Source organism: Callorhinchus milii, unplaced genomic scaffold (genome assembly GCF_018977255.1).
Source record: "Callorhinchus milii isolate IMCB2004 unplaced genomic scaffold, IMCB_Cmil_1.0 Scaffold1, whole genome shotgun sequence".
Taxonomy (NCBI): Eukaryota; Metazoa; Chordata; class Chondrichthyes; order Chimaeriformes; family Callorhinchidae; genus Callorhinchus; species Callorhinchus milii.
This window is the reverse complement of record NW_024704742.1, coordinates 72,235,564-72,256,167: the sequence shown is the minus strand read 5'-3', so window position 1 is coordinate 72,256,167 and position 20,604 is coordinate 72,235,564. Positions and strand designations below refer to the sequence as shown.

At 46.0% G+C, this 20,604-nt stretch overlaps 1 protein-coding gene across 3 annotated transcripts in view; it reads left to right on the top strand.

The window, feature by feature from the left end:
• The window catches only part of LOC103188540 (mucin-5AC), a 48,155-nt gene that overhangs the window by 10,620 nt on the left and 16,931 nt on the right, over window positions 1-20,604 (top strand). For all 3 annotated transcript variants that reach the window (XM_042338037.1, XM_042337998.1, XM_007908577.2), the window contains exons 8-13: window positions 2,033-2,076; window positions 4,222-4,362; window positions 5,121-5,252; window positions 6,236-6,283; window positions 9,305-9,442; window positions 15,747-15,944. In XM_042338037.1, coding sequence (XP_042193971.1) covers window positions 2,033-2,076; window positions 4,222-4,362; window positions 5,121-5,252; window positions 6,236-6,283; window positions 9,305-9,442; window positions 15,747-15,944 — 701 coding nt within the window. The remainder of the gene's footprint in view (window positions 1-2,032; window positions 2,077-4,221; window positions 4,363-5,120; window positions 5,253-6,235; window positions 6,284-9,304; window positions 9,443-15,746; window positions 15,945-20,604) is intronic.

The window sequence follows — 20,604 nt, the reverse complement described above, 5'->3', positions numbered from 1 at the left end:
TTTCCTTCAGCACATTTGCAAGTCCTGGTACCTACCATCCATCTAGCGAGGTTCAAACCTGCACTTTGTTGGAGGTAATGAATACCTCTAATGAGGTAAACGGGGTCTTCTTGGAGCTGAACTGGCAATGGAATGTCGGAATCGAGCCAGCCCTCTGGTGGTCTGGGTAGTCCAATTCCTGAGCCAGGTGGGTCCACAGTATTCCAGGGCACTGCTGATGACAGCACAGCCAGCCTGGCTCATCGGCCGGACCTGGAAGGATGGACCAGTCTTTGGGGACAAACAGTCATCCCAATCAGCTCTGTTAACCCTGCAACTCAAAGCCCTAACAGGTAGGATGGTCCAAGCTGGACAAGCAGTGGAAAAGCTTGCCAGACAGCGATATCAATGAAGCTATGTGGTTTTAGTTGATTAACTGTAGCCCAGTGGTTACAGCACACGCCTTGCAAGCAAGAGATCTGGGTTTGATTCCCGGCAGGGCGAAACCTTGGACAAGTTTCCACATGCCTGATAATATTCCCTCAAGAACAAAAAATAATAAGAATTTGGTCACTCAATCCACGACTGCTTGTGGGACACTGCTGTGCGCAATTGGCTGCCACGTTTCGCCCATAAATATACAGTCAATTCACTTTACAGTATACTGTGAAGTGCTTTGAGACACCTAGAAGATTGAAAAGCGCAAATACAAGGATTATTATTTATTATTAAACAGCAGTTACCCCAACACACATTCTAGGCTATGTAAACCTTGGCTTTTGCCAATCTGCACCTAATACTCTCCGGAATTAGGTAAACAGGGTGCGTCCCTCCAGGAACAAAACAACAACAACAAAATTACATTTATTGAGCGTTTTTCACGTCGGGAGGACGTCCCAAGGCACTGGACAGTCGGGTTAGGATCCGAGCATGGGATAGGGGTAGGGGTGAGGGAAGGCAGAGAGGTGTGAGGGTGACCGAATCCACGATCGAAGAGGAGGGTATTGAGACCAGCCTTGAAGGAGGCGAGGGAGGAAGCGAGGCAAAGGGATCGTGGGATGGAGTTCCAGAGTGTGGGGGCAGAGAAGCTGAAAGCTCGGCCACCATTGGTAGGGAGGGTCGGGCGGGAGACATGGAGCAGACCGGAGCCCGCCGAACGGAGGGAGTGGGCAGGTTGGTAGGGAGTCAGCAGGTCAGAGAGGTAGGAGGGGGCAAGGCCATGGATGGCCTTGAAAGTGAGGATGAAGATCTTGAATTCCATTCTCTGGGGATGGGGAGCAGTGGAATCTGGCGAGGGTGGGAGTCATGGGGTCATGGAGACTGGGGCGTGAGAGTACACAAGCTGCAGAGTTTTGAATGATCTGCAGCTTGTGAAGAGAGGAGTTGGGAAGGCCGATGAGGAGGGAATTTCCATAATCGAGTCTTGATGTGACGAATGTATGGGTGAGGGTTTCGGCAGCCTGAGGGGTGAGGCAGTGGCGGAATCTGGCAATGTTGCGGAGGTGATGGTAGGCAGTGCCGGTCATGGCGCGGATGTTGGGGTGAAAGGACAGTTCGGGGTTCAGGATCAAACAAGACACCCAGGTTCCTGACTGGCTTAGTGAGGTTGAGTGTGCAGCCGTGGAAGCTGATGCTGCCAGCGCCCGAGGTGTGGAGGCGCTGGCGCGAGCCAATCAGGAGGGCCTCGGTCTTGCTGACGTTCAGCTGGAGAAAGTTGTCCCTCACCCAGGACTTGATGTCGGACAGGCATTCGGTCAGGACACCAGTTGTCCTGGAGTTGAGGGTGGAGGCAGAAAGATAGAGTTGAAATTTACCCCATGTCTGCGGATGATGTCACCAAGGGGGAAGAGAGTGTAGAGGAAGAGAGTGCATTCCAATTCAGACACCGGAAATTTCCATATGTAAGTGGCATACATATGTGCAACTATGTCTGATTTGGATATATAAGCATTGTGATGGGTTTCCACATCAATGCAGGGATTATTATTATGTCACACACCCAGTTTACCAAAGCTAATGTGTTCAGCTTACAATTTTGTTTTTGCTTTTCTAGAGCTGGCGTGTGAAGGGTTTGCTTCTGTGGAGAAGAATTCCGAGGTCAGTCCACTTTCAGCTGTTTGGTTGGTGAAAACCTGAATGAACTGTTAGCACAATAGATTCTGAGTTTGAAAACGAAAATCTATTTTCTCCACATGTAAATGGTTTGTGTGGTTATAATTGGTAATGGATGATCCCGATATTGACATACTGTGATCCTCAGCATGAGGCACAACAAATTACATTTATATCCGCCTTTCATGTCAGGGGGGCTTCCCAAGCAGCTGGCGAGTTAGAGATTTGGATCCAAGCAGTGGGGTGGGATCAGGGAGGGTGGAGGGCAGGGAGGGTTGGCGGTAGGAGGTTGACCAAAGGCGCAGTTGAAGAGGAGGGTCTTGAGACGTGCCTTGAAGGAGGCAAGGGAGGGGCCTTGGCAAAGGGATTGTGGGATGGAATTCAAAAGGGTGGGGGCAGAGGGGCTGAAGGCCCGACCACTGATGGTGGGGCGGGCCGGGCAAGTTCGTGGAGCAATTCTTTATACAAACCCCCCTCAATTCAATTCCAGACTGTAACTCACTTCTGGAGATCTGAACAATCCAAGCACCCTCAATTAGACTCTAGCCTGTTTCTCTCGATCTGGTGTGTGTGTTATATATCAGTGTATAGGTGTACAATCGGAGAGTCTTCTGACCCTTTATGCTCTGCATTGGGGTGTGTTATGTGTAAACCAAGTACAGGACCCTCTGGAAATCTAGAGCTTCTCCCTCCTGACTCACAGCAGAGTGACAGTCATAGTGCTTCAGCACACCTCCCAAGCGCCTCACCTCACGACAATAACCTGCAAATCAAACTTTCAATTCAACAAGCTACAATACAAATTTACATTTACACAGCGCCACTCACAACAGGAGGTTGTTCCACAGTCCTGACATAGCACCTGAGCTGAGGGTGGGAGCTGAGTGGGAGAGGAAGAGTAAAATGACTGAAAGCGTGGTCAAGTTGTGTGAAGGTAGCGGTTCTGGTCATGAGCCTGAATGAGCAGTACCTTCTCCACATTCTGAAGCTACTTGCTGGAACAGTTCAGGTAACTTCTTGAAGAGTGGCTAACGGGTAGAAAACAGAGAGTAGGGATAAATGGGCCATTCTCGAATTGGCAGGATGTGACTAGTGGAGTGCCACAAGGATCAGTGCTTGGGTCTCAGCTATTTACAATTTACATCAATGATCTAGACGAGGACATTGATTGTAACGTATCTAAATTCGCGGATGACACTAAACTAGGTGGGAGAGTAAGCTCTGAGGATGATGCAAAAAGATTGCAACGGGATATAGATAGGCCTGGGGAGTGGGCGAGTATGTGGCAGATGGAATTTAATGTGGGGAAGTGTGAAGTTATTCACCTAGGTAGACAAAATAGAAAAACAGATTATTTTCTAGAGGGGGAGAGCTTAGATAGTGTTAGTGTTCAGAGGGATTTGGGTGTCCTTGTACACCAGTCTCAAAAAGTTAGTTTGCAGGTGCAGCAAGCAACTAAGAAGGCGAACGGCATGTTAGCGTTCATTGCAAAAGGTTTAGAGTTCAAGAGTAAGGAAGTCTTGCTGCAACTGTATAGGGCCTTGGTGAGACCGCACCTAGAGTATTGTGTGCAGTTTTGGTCCTTATTTAAAAAGGACATACTTGCCCTGGAGGGGGTGCAGTGTAGATTCACTCGGTTAGTTCCTGGGATGAGGGGACTGACCTATGAGGATAGGCTGAATAAACTAGGGCTGTATTCTCTAGAGTACAGAAGAATTAGGGGAGATCTTATTGGAACATATAAGATTCTTAAATGGTTGAATAAAGTAGACACTGAGGGTCTGTTTCCCCTGGTAGGAGAATCTATAAACAGGGGTCACAGTCTTAAAATTAAGGGTCAGCCTTTTAGAGCAGAGTTGAGGAAACATTTCTTCACTCAGAGGATAGTGAATTTATGGAATTCACTACCCCAGAAGGCTGTAGATGCTCAGTCCTTGAACATCTTCAAGGCTGAGACCGATAGATTTTTAAAAAACAGAGGGATTAGGGGATATGGGGATAGTGCCGGTAACTAGAGTTAGGTCTGAAGATCAGCCATGATCTTATCGAATGGCGAGGCACAGGCTCGAGGGGCCGAATGGCCTACTCCTGCTCCTAATTCTTATGTTCTTATGTTTATTTGACTTGCAGAGTGTTAACTTGAATGAGAAAGGTCGGGTTATCCGCATCAACAATCTCCCTGCGAAAGGTTACAAAGAGGATGACCTAAAACGGCTGGCCAAGCCCTTCGGACAGGCTATCACCGCAGTTATCACATACTCCAGAAACCAGGTGACTCTTCCTTCCGCGTCAGCTACCCTGCACAGCAACGTTAGTCGCCATTGTTTGTTTTGCTGTAAAATTCGTTCTGTAAGGCAGTTATTGGGTTGTTGATGTTTTGTGGAGTCCTGCAGCGTATTGGTTAGAGCACTCGCCTGGCAAGTGAGAGGACCCGGGTTCGATTTCTGGGTAAGGCAAAACCTTAGGCAAGTTTCCTTACTCCACACATCTCTGTTTACCTAGCAGTAAGTAGGAACTTGGTTGTTAGTTGATTGGCAGATCGCTTTCCGGCATTAATAATCACTTCAGAAATAATTAATTAAACCTAATTAATTATTTGGTCATTCATTATTTGTAGAACACTACTGTGCGTAATTGGCTGCCGGGTATCGCCCACAAAATATACAGTCAATTACCTTTACAGCATATTCTGTGAAGAGCTTTGAGGCGTTTCAACGACACGATAAGGTGCTATATTATTAATAATAAAGAATTGATTAGTACTCTGCATTTCTGGGGGTGAGAGATTATCATTTTTATCGCCATCCCAGCCAACAATAATTTGTTCACCTCGGGGCTGATTCTAGGACCCTCAACTACACTTGACAATATGACAGTGACATTCTTTGAGATTTCAGTGTGATGAGGGTCCTTAACGGCACAAGTACTTTCTTTAACATGTGGCTGACAGCTTGACTGTCTTTGTCTTGGGAGGGTAAAACGTTGCAAGGTTGATTATGACACTTGGTGAACCTTGTTTTTGTTGACAGGCATATCTGGAAATGGGCTGTGCAAAATCAGCAGCTAAAATGGTGGAGTTTTACAGCCTGTCTACCATCAAACTGAAGGGGAATCCTGTCAGCATGGAGATCCTGCCTCAGTACATGGACCTGAGTGACATGGTGAGGAGCATTGGGTGTAATCATCTGTTACACATCCTCTTTATACAGAATGACAACGGATATGGTCAAGGATGTTCAAGTAGTTTACGGGATACGTGCACACATTACGCATTGGAGTCCTAGAGTACTGCTTAGCGCAGTTGCCTCACAAGCGAGATGACCCAGGTTCAATTTCCGGGCAGGGCGAAACGTTGGGCAAGTTTCCTTACTCCACATGCCTCTGTTTACTTAGCAGTACATAAGTACCCAGTAATTAGTCAGTTAGCGGATTGCTTTTCCAGGGGTAATAATCATTCGAGAAAAAATTAATAATTTGGTCACTCAATCCACAACTGTTTATGGGACACAATTGGCTACCACCTTTCACCCAGAAAATATAGTCATTCACTTTACAGTATTTTCTGTGCAGCGCTTTGAGACGTCTCAAAGACGTGATAAGGTGCTATATCAAATGCAAAGATTTGTATTATTATTCATTAACAATTTTAACATTTTAATGCTGATATAGCAGCAGCAAGGTTACACAGTGGTACAAGTGCTCAGCGGGTTTCTGTTGGACTGTTTAGCAAAGGAACATTCCTATGATGCATTATTTTTATGTCAAGAACAACTCCCGTGATGTTTCATTAGCAAGGGAGAGAAGGGGGAATGGAGAGGAATTTCTCTTATACAGAGGGTTATTTTAAATGGATAAAGTGAGGAGACCAGGAAACAGGATGTAAATGAGCTTTCAGGAGGGAATGAGATAGATAGCAAAAGAGGAATAATCTGCAAGAGGATGATAAAAAGGCAGGTTAGTGGCATGAATGGATTGCTTTCAGCCCTGCCACAATAGGCAGAAAGACCACCTTCAGTGCTGAAAATGTCTGGTTATTTGGGGAAACTGAGCAAATATTTAATTTCTGTGGCAAGTGGAAGGTGTGTGCCTTCTCACAGCTGTGGTGATGCACACTAACACCCTCTATTTGGTTTTCTCTCTCCAGGAGGTTATATTTAAAGATATGATTGAAGCAGCTGGTTTTAAAGCTGAAGTAAGTATGCTGCTGATTATAACCCTGTATTCTATTCCTAGTCAGGAGCACCGACTCATATTACTTGAAATTGTCTAATTCTGGTTTCGGCTTATTCCTCGTTTCCTCCGTCATACCCTCTGTGGCTGAGCCTTCAGTCACGATATCTAAACTCCGGAAATCTCTTCCAATATCTCTTCACCTTGCTTCCTTTAACTTAAAACTCATAGAAGTTTTTTTGACCTCGTTTTATTTAATTCTCCCTGCCGTTGCTCACTTTCATATTGGTGAATCACTTTCAACCATTCATTTGACATGAATGTAAGTTGTTGTAGCATATAACATGACTGTACATAGAGACTATACAGTCACAATACGTTATAGTAAATCCGGTCCAGCACTTTGAGATATCCTGCCTACCCGCACACCCCAGCACACACACACGATGTGAAAGACACTATACCAAATGTAAAGCTGATGATTGTATTGTGCTTTTGCTACTAATCTGGATCCATGTTAGCTTGATATCTGGCCTCACCAGGTTCAGCATCATCTGTAACATGTAACAAAAACAACAACAAGATTCCATTTATAAAGCGCCTTTCACGTCAGGAGGACGTCCCAAGGCGCTGCACAGTTGGGTCATGACCCGAGCAGGGGGGAAATGGTCAGGGTGAGGGGAGGGAAGGGAGGGAGCAAGGAGGGGGGAAATGGTCAGGGTGAGGGGAGGGAAGGGAGGGAGCGAGGAGGGGAAGAGAGTCGAGAGGGGAGCTGAAGGCACGGTCAAAGAGAAAGGTTTTGAGACCGGCCTTGAAGGAGGAAAGGGAGGAAGCGGCGAAGGCACTGGGGGATGGAGTTCCAGAGCCTGGGGCTGAGAGGCTGAAGGCCCGACCACCGATGGTAGGGCGGTTGGGGCGGGGGACGTGGAGCAGACCGGAGCCAGAGGAACGGAGGGTACGGGCAGGTAGGTAGGGGGATAGTAGGTTGGAGAGGTAGGAGGGAGCAAGGCCGTGAATGGCCTTGTAGGTGAGGATGAGGATCTTGAAATCAATCCTCTGGGGGATGGGGAGCCAGTGGAGGCGAGCGAGGGTGGGAGTGATGTGGTCCCGAAGCCTGGTGCGGGACAGTACACGAGCTGCAGAGTTCTGAATGACCTGCAGCTTGTGGAGGGAGGTGCCGGGAAGGCCGGCGAGGAGAGAGTTCCCATAGTCCAGCCTTGAGGTGACAAAGGCGTGGACCAGGGTTTCAGCAGCGTGAGGGGTGAGGTAGTGCCGTAGTCTGGCGATGTTCCGAAGGTGATGGAAGGCGGTGCCAGTTGTGGTGCGGATGTGAGGGAGAAAGGACAGCTCAGGGTCGAACAAAACGCCGAGGTTCCTGACTGGCTTTGAGAGGTGGAGAGTGCAGCCTTGGATGCTGATGGTGTCAGCGCCTGAGGTGCGGAGGCGCTGACGTGAGCCAATCAGGAGGGCCTCGGTTTTTCGCACGTTGAGCTGAAGAAAGTTGTCTCTCGTCCAGGACTCGATGTCGGACAGGCAGGCTGTCAGGACATCGGTGGTCGTGGAGTTGAGAGTAGAGGAGGAAAGGTAGAGTTGGGTGTCATCCGCATACATGTGGAAGTTAACTCCATGTCTGCGGATGATGTCACCGAGGGGGAGCATATAGAGGGTGAAGAGGAGGGGACCGAGGACAGAGCCCTGAGGGACACCACATGAGACAGTACGGGGGGTGGAGGAGAAGCCATTCGTTGAGACAAAGTGAAGACGGTGAGAAAGGTACGACCTAAACCATTCAAGGACAGTGCCTTGAAGGTTGAGGTGGGAGGACAAGCGGTGGAGTAGGATAGCGTGGTCGACCGTATCGAATGCTGCCGATAGGTCGAGGAGGACGAGGAGACAGAGGGAGCCCTGGTCACAGATGGTCAGGATATCATTGGTGACCTTGACCAGGGCAGTTTCTGTGCTATGGGCAGCACGGAAACCTGACTGAAGGGGTTCAAAAAGAGAATGGGTGGAAAGGAAAGAGCGCAGTTGGGAGGCGACAACTCTTTCCAAGACCTTGGAGAGAAAGGGGAGGTTGGAGATGGGCCGGTAGCTTGATAGCTGCGACGCATCAAGGGAGGGTTTTTTCAGGGTGGGCGTGATGATGGCAGTTTTTAATGGAATGGGGACAGAGCCAGAGGAGAGGGACAGGTTGATGATGTCAGTGATATGTGGGGCAAGAAAGTGGAGCTGGGAGATAAGGAGTGGAGTGGGGATGGGGTCAAGGGAGCAGGTGGTTGGTTTTAGGGATAGGATGAGTTCAGTGACAGAGGGTGGGGAAACGGGTACGAAGGTGTGTAGGGGAGGATGGGTAGGAGTCGGAGTGTGGGAGGGAAGGGGTGGGGGGTGGGTGGAAGTTGGAGGGGAAGTGACCGCGGAGCGGATTCCCTTGATCTTGGATTCAAGGAAATCCAGCATCTCCTCGCAGTGAAGGTTGGAGGAGATGACCTGCGCGGGGTGGCGGGGGGACGGAGGAGTCGGGTTGTGGTGGAAAACAGTAGCCTGGGGTTGTTCTTCGCCTCCAGGATTATCCTGGAGTAGAAGGACGACTTGGCCGAGGCTAGAGTGGAGCGGTAAATTTTGAGGAGGTCCAGCCAGATTTGTCGGTGGACCGTTAGGCCAGATTTGACACAGGTGCGTTCAGCAGCCCGCACCTGGCTTTTCAGTGAGCGGAGGTGGGTGGTGTACCAGGGGGAGGAGCGGGAGTAGGAGACAGTGCGGGAAGTGATGGGGGCAAGAGTATCGAGTGTGGAGGAGAGGGTATTGTGGAGGAGGGAGAGAGGAGAAGAGGGGTCAGTGAGGGTTGAAGGCCAGAGGGAGAGGAGTTCAGAAGACCACTCTATGTCACATGTAACACTCTATGTCACAGTGACACATCGTGACCTCATGCCCTTCACTGTCCCAGTTCTTGATCTGAGCTATAGTGTGACCAAACTATCTGTTCCTAATCTTTTTACCTGCTACAGATGCTTATTTCTCTGATCTCCTCACTTTATCCATGTAGGACGGTTGCACTATATTTGACCACTTGGTTCATGTGAGCAATCTACCGGAAGACGGCTACACCGAAGTTGACATCCTATGTATTGCTTTTCGATTTGGATGTGTGAAGGACTCCATGTTCCTGAGCCCACAGAACAAGGTAATGCGATGCGCATGTTTGTACCAGTGACCAAAATAAATTCAGCACATTTCTGTGGCTTGGAGGCAGCCAAAGGCTGGTTTTCAGGAAGACTTTACTCATTCCTATAAAAACAGAAGTCACTGGGAACACTCAGCAGGTGAGGCAGCATCTATGGAGAAGGTTCATTCAGTCCCTCGAGTCTATTCCGTCATTCTATTAGACCATAGCTGATCTATACCTCAGCTCCATTTACCTGCCTTTGCCCCATATCCATAACTAGGGGTAAGAAGCTTGGCAAAGCAGATAAGGAATCAGAGAATAGAGGAAATGGTAGGAAATTAAAAATGTTATATCTGAATGCACAAAGCATTCAGAATAAAAATGATGAATTAAAAGCACAGATCAACACATCTGGGTATGATCTAGTAGCCATCACTGAAACATGGTTACAAGGAGATCTAGGGTGGGAGTTAAATATTCCAGGGTTCTCAGTTTACAGGAAAGATAGGCACTGTGGGAAACGAGGTGGGGGGTAGCACTGTTAATTAGGGATGAAATAAACGCAGTGGAGAGGAAGGATCTGAAATCCGATGACCAGGAGGTAGAGACAATATGGGTGGAAATAAAAAATAATATGGGGCAGAAAATATTAATGGGAGTGGTTTATAGACCCCCAAACAGTGATCACAATATAGCACAGGGTATTAATCAAGAAATCAGTGGATCATGTAGGAAAGGTAAAGCGATAATAGTGGGTGATTTCAATCTCCACGTAGATTGGGAAAACCAAATCGGCAAAAGTAGGCTAGAAGAGTTCATTGAGTGTAAGAGAGATAACTTTCTAGAGCTGCATGCCGAGGAACCAACTGGAGGACAGGCCATCCTAGGCCTTGTTTTGTATAACAAAACAGGGCTAGTTGGCAGTGTAGGTATTAAAGACTCCTCTAGGGCAGAGTGATAACAAAATGATTGAATTCTGCATTAACTTAGAGAGGGATATAGTTAAATCCGAGGCAAGTATTCTGAATTTAAATCAGGCTAATTTTGTAGGTACGAGGAAAGATTTAGGTAAAATAGACTGGAGAATCAGATTAAGAGGTAAAAATGTAGATCAACAGTGGCAAATATTTAAGGATGTAGTGCATAATTCTCAGCAGTCGCATATTCCCTTGCAGAATAAGAGTACCTCGGGGAAAGCAATTCATCCGTGGCTAACTAGAGCAGTTAGGGAAAGCATCAAATTAAAAGAAAAAGCTTATAAAACTGCCAAGAAAAGCAGCAAATCTGAAGACTGGGAGAGTTTTAGAAACCAGCAAAAAAAACTAAGAAACTCATTAAGAGCGAGAAAGAGGAGTATGAGGGTAAGCTAGCTAGGAACATTAAGTCAGATTGTAAAAGTTATTACAAATACATTAAGAGGAATAGGCTAGTGAGGGTAAATGTAGGACCACTTCAGTCAGAGACGGGAGAAGTTGTAATGGGGGATAAGGACATGGCAGAGTCTCTAAATGGATATTTTGCATCTGTCTTCACCCTAGAAGACACAGCAAGTCTTGCACCAAGGGGATAAGGACTGGGAGAAACTTAGGGAAATTTTCATTAGTAGAGAATTGGTGCTAGGGAAACTGTTAGCACTAAAAAGTAACAAATCCCCTGGTCCGGATGGTTTGCATCCCAGGGTTTTAAAAGAGGTAGCTTATGAGATAGTGGAGGCCTTGTGTCTGATCTTCCAAAATTCCTTGGATTCTGGAGTAGTCCCCATGGATTGGAAGATCGTAAATGTCACACCACTATTTAAAAAAGGTGGGAAGGAAAAGATGGGGAACTATAGGCTAGTTAGTCTCACATCAGTGATAGGAAAAATTTTAGAATCGTTGAAGGAGTCCTGTAGCTCAGTGGGTAGAGCACTCGCTTTCCAAGCGAGAGACCTGAGTTCAATTCCAGGCAGAGGGCGAAACCTTGGGCAAGTTTCCTTACTCCAGACACCTAATAATAATCCCTCCAAAAAAACAAAAAACAATAATAAATTGTTCATTTTCAATCTACGACTGTTTGTGGGACATTGCTGCGCGCAATTGGCTGCCGCGTTCGCCCACAAATACACAGTCAATTCACTTTACAGTATGTTCTGTGAAGCACTTTGGGACGTCCTCCCGACATGAAAAGCGCTATATCAAAATGCAAGGATAGGATTAAGGATGTAGTAGTGCGGTATTTAGGGGAGCACAATATAATTAGGCCAAGTCAACATGGCTTTACGAAAGGGAAGTCATGTTTGACAAATCTCATAGAATTTTTTGAGGATATTTCGAGTAAGCTAGATAAGGGTAAATCAGTGGATGTGGTCTATTTGGACTTCCAGAAGGCATTCGATAAGGTGCTGCACAAAAGCTAGTCCAAAAGATAGGGGCCCACGGAATTGGGGGGGAGCATATTAACGTGGATTGGGGAATGGTTAACGGGTAGGAAACAAAGAGTAGGGATAAATGTGTCCTTTTCGGATTGGCGGGATGTGACTAGTGGAGTGCCACAAGGATCAGTCCTTGGGCCTCAGCTATTTACCATCTACATCAACGATCTAGATGAGGACATCGAAGTTTAATATATCTAAATTCGCGGGTGACAAACTAGGAGGAAGTGTCAACACAGAGGATGACATTAAAAAAATCCAGCGAGACATAGATAGGTTAGGTGATTGGGCAGGTAGGTGGCAGATGAAGTATAATGTAGGGAAGTGCAAAGGTAGCAAAAACAGTAGAGCGGGTTATTTTTTTAGAAGCGGAGAGATTGGAATGTGTTAGCGTCCAGAGGGACTTGGGTGTCCTTGTACACCAATCACAGAAAGTTAGTCTGCAGGTGCAGCAAACAATTAGGAAGACGAATGGTATGTGAGCTTTCATTATGAAAGGATTAGAGTATAAGAGTAGGGAAGTCTTGCTGCAACCGTATAGGGCCCTGGTGAGACCACACCTGGAATACTGTGTGCAGTTTTGGTCTCCTTATTTAAGGAAGGATGTACTTGCCTTGGAGGGGGTGCAGCGAAGATTTACTAGGTCAGTACCTGGAATGAAGGGGATGAGTTTCGAGGATAGGCTGACCAATTGGGGCCTATATTCTCTAGAATATAGAAGAATTAGAGGGGATCTTATAGAAACCTATAAGATCATCAAAGGGTATGATAGAGTAGATAGTGGGAGATTGTTCCCACTGGTTGGAGAAACTAAAACCAGGGGTCACAACCTTAAAATCAGAGGTCAGCCCTTTCGCACTGAGTTGAGGAAGAACTTCTTCACTCAAAGGGTGGTGAATGTATGGAACTCGCTACCCCAAAGGGCTGTTGACGCTCAGTCCTTGAACATATTCAAGACTGAGATAGATATGTCCTTTTTTAAATAAGGAGACCAAAACTGCACACAATACTCTAGGTGCGGTCTCACCAAAGCCCTATACAGTTACAGCAGGACTTCCCTACTCTTATATTCTAAACCTTTCGAAATGAACGCTAACATGCCGTTCGCCTTCTTAGTTGCTTGCTGCACCTGCAAACTAACTTTTTGGGACTGGTGTACAAGGACACCCAAATCTAACTTTTCCCCTTCCAGAAAATAATCTGTTCTTTTATTCTTGCTACCTAGGTGAATAATTTCACATTTGCTAACATTGAATTCCATCTGCCACCTACTTGCCCACTCCCCTAGCCTATCTATATCTTGTTGCAATCTTTTTGCATCATCCTGAGAGCTCACTCTGCTACCTAGTTTAGTATCATCCGCGAATTTAGACACATTACATTCAATGTCCTCGTCCAGATCATTGATGTAAATGGTAAATAGCTGAGGCCCAAGCACTGATCCTTGTGGCACTCCACTAGTTACATCCTGCCAATTCGAGAATGATCCGTTTATCATTACTCTCTGCTTTCTACCCGATAGCCACTCTTCTATCTATGTTAATATTTTCCCATTAATCCCGTGGGCCTTGATCTTGAGGGATCAAATATAGGTATACCAAATATACCACATCTACTGGTTCCCCCTTATCCAACCTGCTGGATACATCCTCAAAAAATTCTAAAAGATTAGTCAAGCATGACTTCCCTTTTGTAAAGCCATGTTGACTGCCTAATCTTTTTATGGTCTTCCAGGTATCCCATAACTACGTCTTTTATTAAGGACTCAAGAATTTTCCCTACAACTGACGTCAAACTAACTGGTCTATAGTTTTCCCTATTTTCTCTCCCACCCTTCTTAAATAGTGGAGTTACGTTTGCAATCTTCCAATCAATGGGAACTTTTCCAGTATCCACAGACTTTTGGAAGATTATAGACATGCCATCCACTATCTCAGTAGCCACCTCCTTTAAAACTCTCGGATGCAGGCCATCCGGTCCAGGGGATTTATCGGTTTTAAGACCCGACAATTTACCTAGAACCATCTCTTTACTAATGTTAATCTCCCTAAGTTGCTCGCTAACATTGTCTTCTTGGTCCTCTATTTTTGGTATGTTTCCAGTGTCTTCTACGGTGAAGACTGTAGAAAAATACTTGTTTAATGACTCTGCCATGTCTTTGTCCCCTATTATAATTCCTCCGGTCTCTGCCTGTAATGGACCCACATTCACCCTCGCTAGCCTTTTCCTCTTTATATATTTGTAAAAACTCTTGGAGTCTGTTTTTATGTTCTTTGCTAGTTTGCCCTCGTAATCTATTTTCTCCCTCTTGATCAATTTTTTGGTCCTCCTCTGTTGTTCCCTAAAGTTCTCCCAATCCTCGGGTTTACTACTCATCTTCGCTGTTTTATAGGCTTTTTCTTTTGATTTGATACTTTCCCTAACTGCTCTAGTTAGCCATGGCTGCACCACCTTTCCCATGGCATTCTTATTCCTCAAAGGAATATGTGCTCGTTGGGAATTTTGCACTATCTCCTTGAATGTCTGCCATTGCTGGTCTACCGTCAAATCTTTAAGTTTAGTCTCCCAGTTTATTCTGGCTAAATCCTCTCTCATACCAGCAAAGTTGGCTCGATTTAAATTGAAGACTTTTGCTTCAGACTTAACTACTTCCCTCTCTAACTTAACGCTAAATTCCATCATATTATGATCGCTTTGCCCTAGAGGAGCCTTAAGTTCCAGTTTGCTGATCAACCCTGTTTCATTACACAAAACAAGGTCTAATATGGCTTGTTCCCTGGTCGGTTCCTCAGCATATTGATCTAGAAAATTATCTCTTCTTTGTTACCTTTCCCAATTTGGTTGTCCCAGTCTATGTGCAGGTTAAAATCACCCACAATTAGTGTCTTTCCTTTGCTACATGCTCCACTAATCTCTTGATTTATACCTTGAGCGATACTTTGACCACTGTTTGGGGGTCTATAAACTACTCCCACTATAGTTTTCTGCCCCTTGAAGTTACGTATCTCTACCCATACTGACTCTACATCTTGCTTTTCAGATTTAAAATCTTTCCTCTCTACTGTTTTTATCCCATCCTTTATTAGCAGGGCCACTCCCCCTCCTCGTTTACCACATCGCCTATCTTTCCTATATACCATATAGCCGGGAATATTCAGTTCCCATCCCTGATCACCCTGTAACCATGTCTCGGTGATGGCTACTAGATCATACTGGTGTGTCTCTATTTGTGCAACTAATTCATCTATCTTGTTACGAATGCTTCGTGCATTCAGATATAGCGCCCTTAATTCTGACTTCTGGCTATTAACCCTATTCACCAGCACTCTATCACTGTACTTCCTTTCCCTGCTTGACACACTTTGCTCTTCTCCCTTGTTAATCTGCTCTCTTGCTTTTGTTGATCTCAAGTTTAACTGTGGTGGACTATACTATGTTTTTACCTCCCCCCCCTTAGTAGTTTAAAGCCCTTTCTACCTCCCTATTTATTCGCGTAGCCAGGACATTTGTCCCAGCCCTATTTAGGTGGAGCCCATTCCTTTGGAAAAGCTCCCATCAGTATTGAAAATTTGAATGGATCCGGCATCCACAACCTTTTGGGGGAAGAGAGTTCCAGATTCCCACTACCCTTTGCATGAAAAACCCTCCTGATTTCACTCCTAATAGGTCATTCTAAGTTTCATCGGGTGTATGGTATTAACCCACCAAAACATCCCTAAAGATTATTGGTGTGGCCTCGTATAGGCATGACTTTTGGTGTGGGGCACTTTACTTTGCAAAGGAGTCAACCAGTTCTGCAGTTGAGTAAGAAGTTACCAAGTTCAGCTTGTGGCCTAGATGGGCCTCACTACTGGATTTTCTCTGCTGTGGAAAGACATCAGTCAGTTTCCTTTTCCCTGTGATTTTCTCCAGGTTCTGATTCAGCTGGAGTGTGCCAGTGCCGCAAGTACCATGTGCTGCTTTTTCAAAGAAATTCCTCACGATTTCCGCGGTCGAACCCTGGAATTTTCCTTGTCTCCTAAAGTAACCATGACACAGGTCCCCGAGACCCTGCTGCCCCCACAAGATCCAGGAATTCCATTCCTTCCCCATGAAGCAACTCCATCGCAGGTATGTGGACTTTTTCATTCTATCTGTTTCAGCTCTGTGTGTGTGTGGGTGTCCTGCCAGTGTCTGTGTGTGTGTGTCCATGTGTGAGAGAGAAACCATTGTCTCTGGTAAATTGAACCTGAGTAGCTACGTTGAACTTCCAAGTCATTCAGTCTCGTATTCATGTGTATCAGGCATGCTCAGTTGGTGATAAACTGCCAATAACCAACTGTATCAAGACTAGAAAGTGTCTGTTTAGTGACGCGCTGTTGAACGTGTAGTGTTTTTTGGAAAACGTACTCTGTTTAGCTTTTCTTAACTAACCAGCCAGATAATATGGTTCACTTTTATTTTGCATGGAAAAGTCTTGATTCTGCTGGGTTTTCAGACACGAGGCACCAATGATGTACTCATTGAGCAGCCCAGGTGCCGGGAGAGAACCAGTCTCTAAGTTTGATTCCTGAGCAAAACTCAGTTGAGAGATTTCTCCCCCTTCCACGTGTCCCCTTCTCTTTTTCTCCCCCCTAAAAGGAATGTTCTAAAGCAGTCTTTTCTTGTGGGCCCATGGAGGCTGGCTCTTGATCTTGCAGTAAATATAGCTTTCCATTTCAGTGCCATTTCAGTGAGCACTCTGAGGACGTCTCTGATATGCTTAATATTTTATCTGTCATTTCAGTTTGACGTCACAAGCGACAGTCTTCCTACGTTTTGATTGTTTCATCCTCCTTCACCTCCAGAGTCTCAGTGCGCTGATCGTCCCACAAGCGATTGGCAGCATCCAAGTGCAGCACTGGAGTTGAAGCCCGACAATCAGCCCAATACTTGGTGGGGGTGGTCTAGACATTCAACACAGTTCATGCCACTTGCCCATTCTCAGCCTGCCCCTCAGTTCAAGTCGGCCGTTACAGAAAAGTCTACTTCTAAGACTATACTGTCCGGCTCCAGGACAAAATGGTCTTCTGATCTCCTCCACTGGACTGGCCGGTCCGCGGAGGCTTCCCTCAATGACAGGAAATGCTAGCAACCCATCACTTGCGGAGGAAAGCCGCTGGAATGCTGTAGTCTCTTAACCTTGGCGTTTCGCCATACCCCGAGCTAGCGGTACCCCGCAGGCGTTCCCAGTGTTCCTGCTGTTTCCGCTCCGGAGGTTGATCAGAAAGTTTTGGACCTGTTTGTCTCAAAGCACATTATATCTGGCAAACAGCAGCTCGACGGAAGGATAGGGGTGATAGAAGCAACCCGTTCCATCCAGTGGAGGGTGACTGAGAGTGTAAGCCCTCTCATCAAGGCTGCTGAGAGTTACGAACTGGATCAGCTGGATGGGAACACTTCCCTTTCTGTTGAGCAGCTCAGGGAGAAGTTGACCTCAGCAGTGACCGCCTGTCGTCCAGCTGTTGCTCTAGCTGGATAGACATACAATTTCCTTTCTGAGTTGAAGTCAGATAAGCTATTACGGACATGAGGCATGGAAAGGATTGCTCCCGATCCCTTGGATTTTCCCAACCTGTTCACCACCAACTTGTTTGGTCCACATTACATGGACATGGGGGTCTTGTCCACTAAGCAGGAAGAGCACAAACAAATGACCATGGATAACAAGCTGAAAGGACTAAAGAAAAGAAGCACTTTCAATGGCAGCTGGCCCCCATTTCCCTCCCGTAATAAGCTCAACTTCTCTGGTTGAATCTAAAGTTTCGAGGTGTATATTTCTGGACTTGGCATTTTGTGTTCTTTTTCTCTTCCCTTCCTCTCCTGCAACTTCACCTGTTCAAACTCGCCCCCTCCAGATAGATTGGTGAATAGCAGTTTCTAAGGGACAGAGAGGAAAGATTACTGGGGAGAATCTTTACAAACAGCAGGGAAGGGAATCAGCCTTCAGCACCAACCGACGTCTGCAGCTGCCTATGGATGTGCTTTGTGTAGTTTGCTCACTCTGATCAGAATCAACTTGTTTATACCGAGAAGCAAAGATTCTAATTTAACCCTATCCCATCCGAAGTGTGCGGTATAGTACAGCACTGGGTTTAGCAGTGCTGTAAGTGAAGTGAGTTAGGAAGCCTGTCAGAGTTTGTGTTTACTGGCAGCGGCAAAACAGGATACAGGAGTTTTCTTTCAAATCCTCCCTTGGGTCGCGTTCATTTGATGTGCCATCCAGCTCCATTTAAGTGTTCAGGAATGTGGTTGCTGCATCTCTTCACTCTCGAGCATTCCTTCTGCTGAAGCAAGCTCTGGTCAGAAAGCTCACCAACAGATGGACTCTAAACTTAGTGTGCATCTTCCTCCGTTTGAATCTTTCATCATGCACGCAGCTATTTGGAACAGAAGTTATAACAAGCAGTGACTGCAATGACCTGGATTGCATCAAGTCAAACATGCAAACTCCCCTGTGGAACTGTCTGGAGCAGGATCCCTGCTCGTCTCTCGCACCATCTGCCCCACCATCAGAGGTCATGCTTTCAGCCACTACGCCCCGAAACTCTGGAACACTCTCCTTCAATCCCTCCGCCTTGCCTCCTCTCTCCCCTTTTTCAACTCTCACCTGAAGACCTTGCTCTTCGACCGTGCTTATGGCCACCTCCCCCTCCCCCAGCTCAGAGTTAGGCTCTGCCACTGTTAAGTGCTCAGAGACGCTACCCTGTGTGGAGGGCACTATATAAGTGCAAGTTGTTGTTGTTGCTGCCAGTCAGTGTGCCTCTGATCCCTGGCAGCAGGCGTGGCTTGAGGCTTCTGTTTATCTGAGACACTCTGCAAAGCCGTTTTCATCTAAAGAAGCTTATTTTATTTTCTTCTGCAATAGATCTAGACCCTCTGTTCCACTTTCTGAAGTGAGTCTTCAAGTGATATTGGTTCACCAAAGGTCTTTGTTCATTGTATTTGTGTTGTGTTCCTCTTCATTTTATCGATAGCGCATTGTGCTATTAGCAGTTTCTCACCACAATAGTCGCCCTGTTGTTATCCTTGTCACAAACACTTAGAATTTCTGAGGTCAGGTCAATTTGTGGTTTCCTGGTCCATTACCAGTGTGCACAGAAATCAGCTGCTTCAACTTGAGCATCCACCTGAGGATCTTTAACATCCACCTGAACAGGAACAGGCACAGACTGGACTTCAGTTTAACATCTCATCCGAAGGACAGCGTCTCCAACCATATAGTACCCCACCAGCACTGTGTTGGAGTGTCAGCCCAAACTATGTGAGTTGAAAGTCCTGATGTGGGACTTTGATCACACAACCTTCTGGCTCAGGTAAGACTGAGCTCACCAGACAATACGTGCCCTGCGAGGAGTTCTGTACTTAAACCCCAGTGCATTGGGCAGATCTCTCCTAGTTGGGAAAAGTGACGACTTACTGTATGAGGTTGCATAGTTCGTCAAACTGTTGCTACAGAATTTTGATGGCCTTTAAATTGTTTGTGTTGAAGGTCTCGGTGTTTTTATTACATTGCAAAGTGCTAAAGAAACTTTCTGAACTTATAAGAAATTTCTAAATCTTCCTTCCTTCTGTGTAACATTTTATCTGGAGATCTTTCAACAAGTGTTGAATGAATTTGGACATGTTGTCTATCGATATCAAGTCAACCTTGCTGCGACTCCCAAATGCAATGCTTTTGCCTACAGTACGTGGTGTTTAAGCACTCGCATGAAGAGGATAAGCGGTGGATGGTGATTATTCAGCCCAGAAACTGGAGGACAGAGCTATGAGGAAACTTTGGCAATCTCGGGACATTTCTCTCTGGAACAGAAATTGAGGGCAGATTTGATTTAAATGGTTAAGATTACTAAAGGTTTGGGAAAATTTGGATTCAGATACAATCTTCCAAAGTTGTTCAGAATTCAGGAGCAACAGCCATGATTTAAGGGAACGTAAAGGCAATAGGCAGTGCAGGAGACAGAATTTTAGTCAGAATGGTGGGCTGGAACAGACCAGCTCAGGGCATCAAACAACTAGAGGATTTCAAAAATAAACTGATAATAGTAATCCGTGCATTAAAGGGCGTCCAGGTCATTAGACATTGAGATATGCTAATGAGACTTTGGGATGATGGATGGGTGGTTAGATCGACCTTTGATCTCCTCAGATTTAGGACTGTATCATACCAGCTGTCCACGCTGCCATTGAATTATTTACTCACTACTCTGAGGAACACAAGCTTCTTCCCAAATGATTGTAATCTTACCAAGTCTGTCTGTCTGTTCATCTGTCTGCCTTAAACCGGGACATCTGGTCATGGAGTGAGCAGTGATGAAACCCTTGGCTGTTAACTGTTGAGGCACGCTTTGAATACAACCAAGATCGCAGGAACGAATTTCATGTTTCTGCTGGTGGGAAAGGTCCCAAATAACTAGTTTGGGCAGTTTTGTTTCAGGCTCAGCAAGGCCATGACAACTGCCTACAATAGTGGCCTCACTGAGAGTAGCAGGCATGGGAGTGGGGATGTTATCCTGGTGCATTGGGGGGTGATCCTAAGATGGGAGCTTCACTCTGCATTTAACCCAACTGATAACTGGGCTGACTGGATGTTGACATTGGGTGCAAACAATGGAGGGGAACCTGCCCGGGATAACAGTGTGACCCGCCTGGTGCTCCTGAACCTCCCAGCGTATAATCAGTTCCTGTTTGGTGAAACAAGATTTGTTCTGAATTTCAGGCTGAGGAAAGCCCATTTCCACTAGAGTACAGC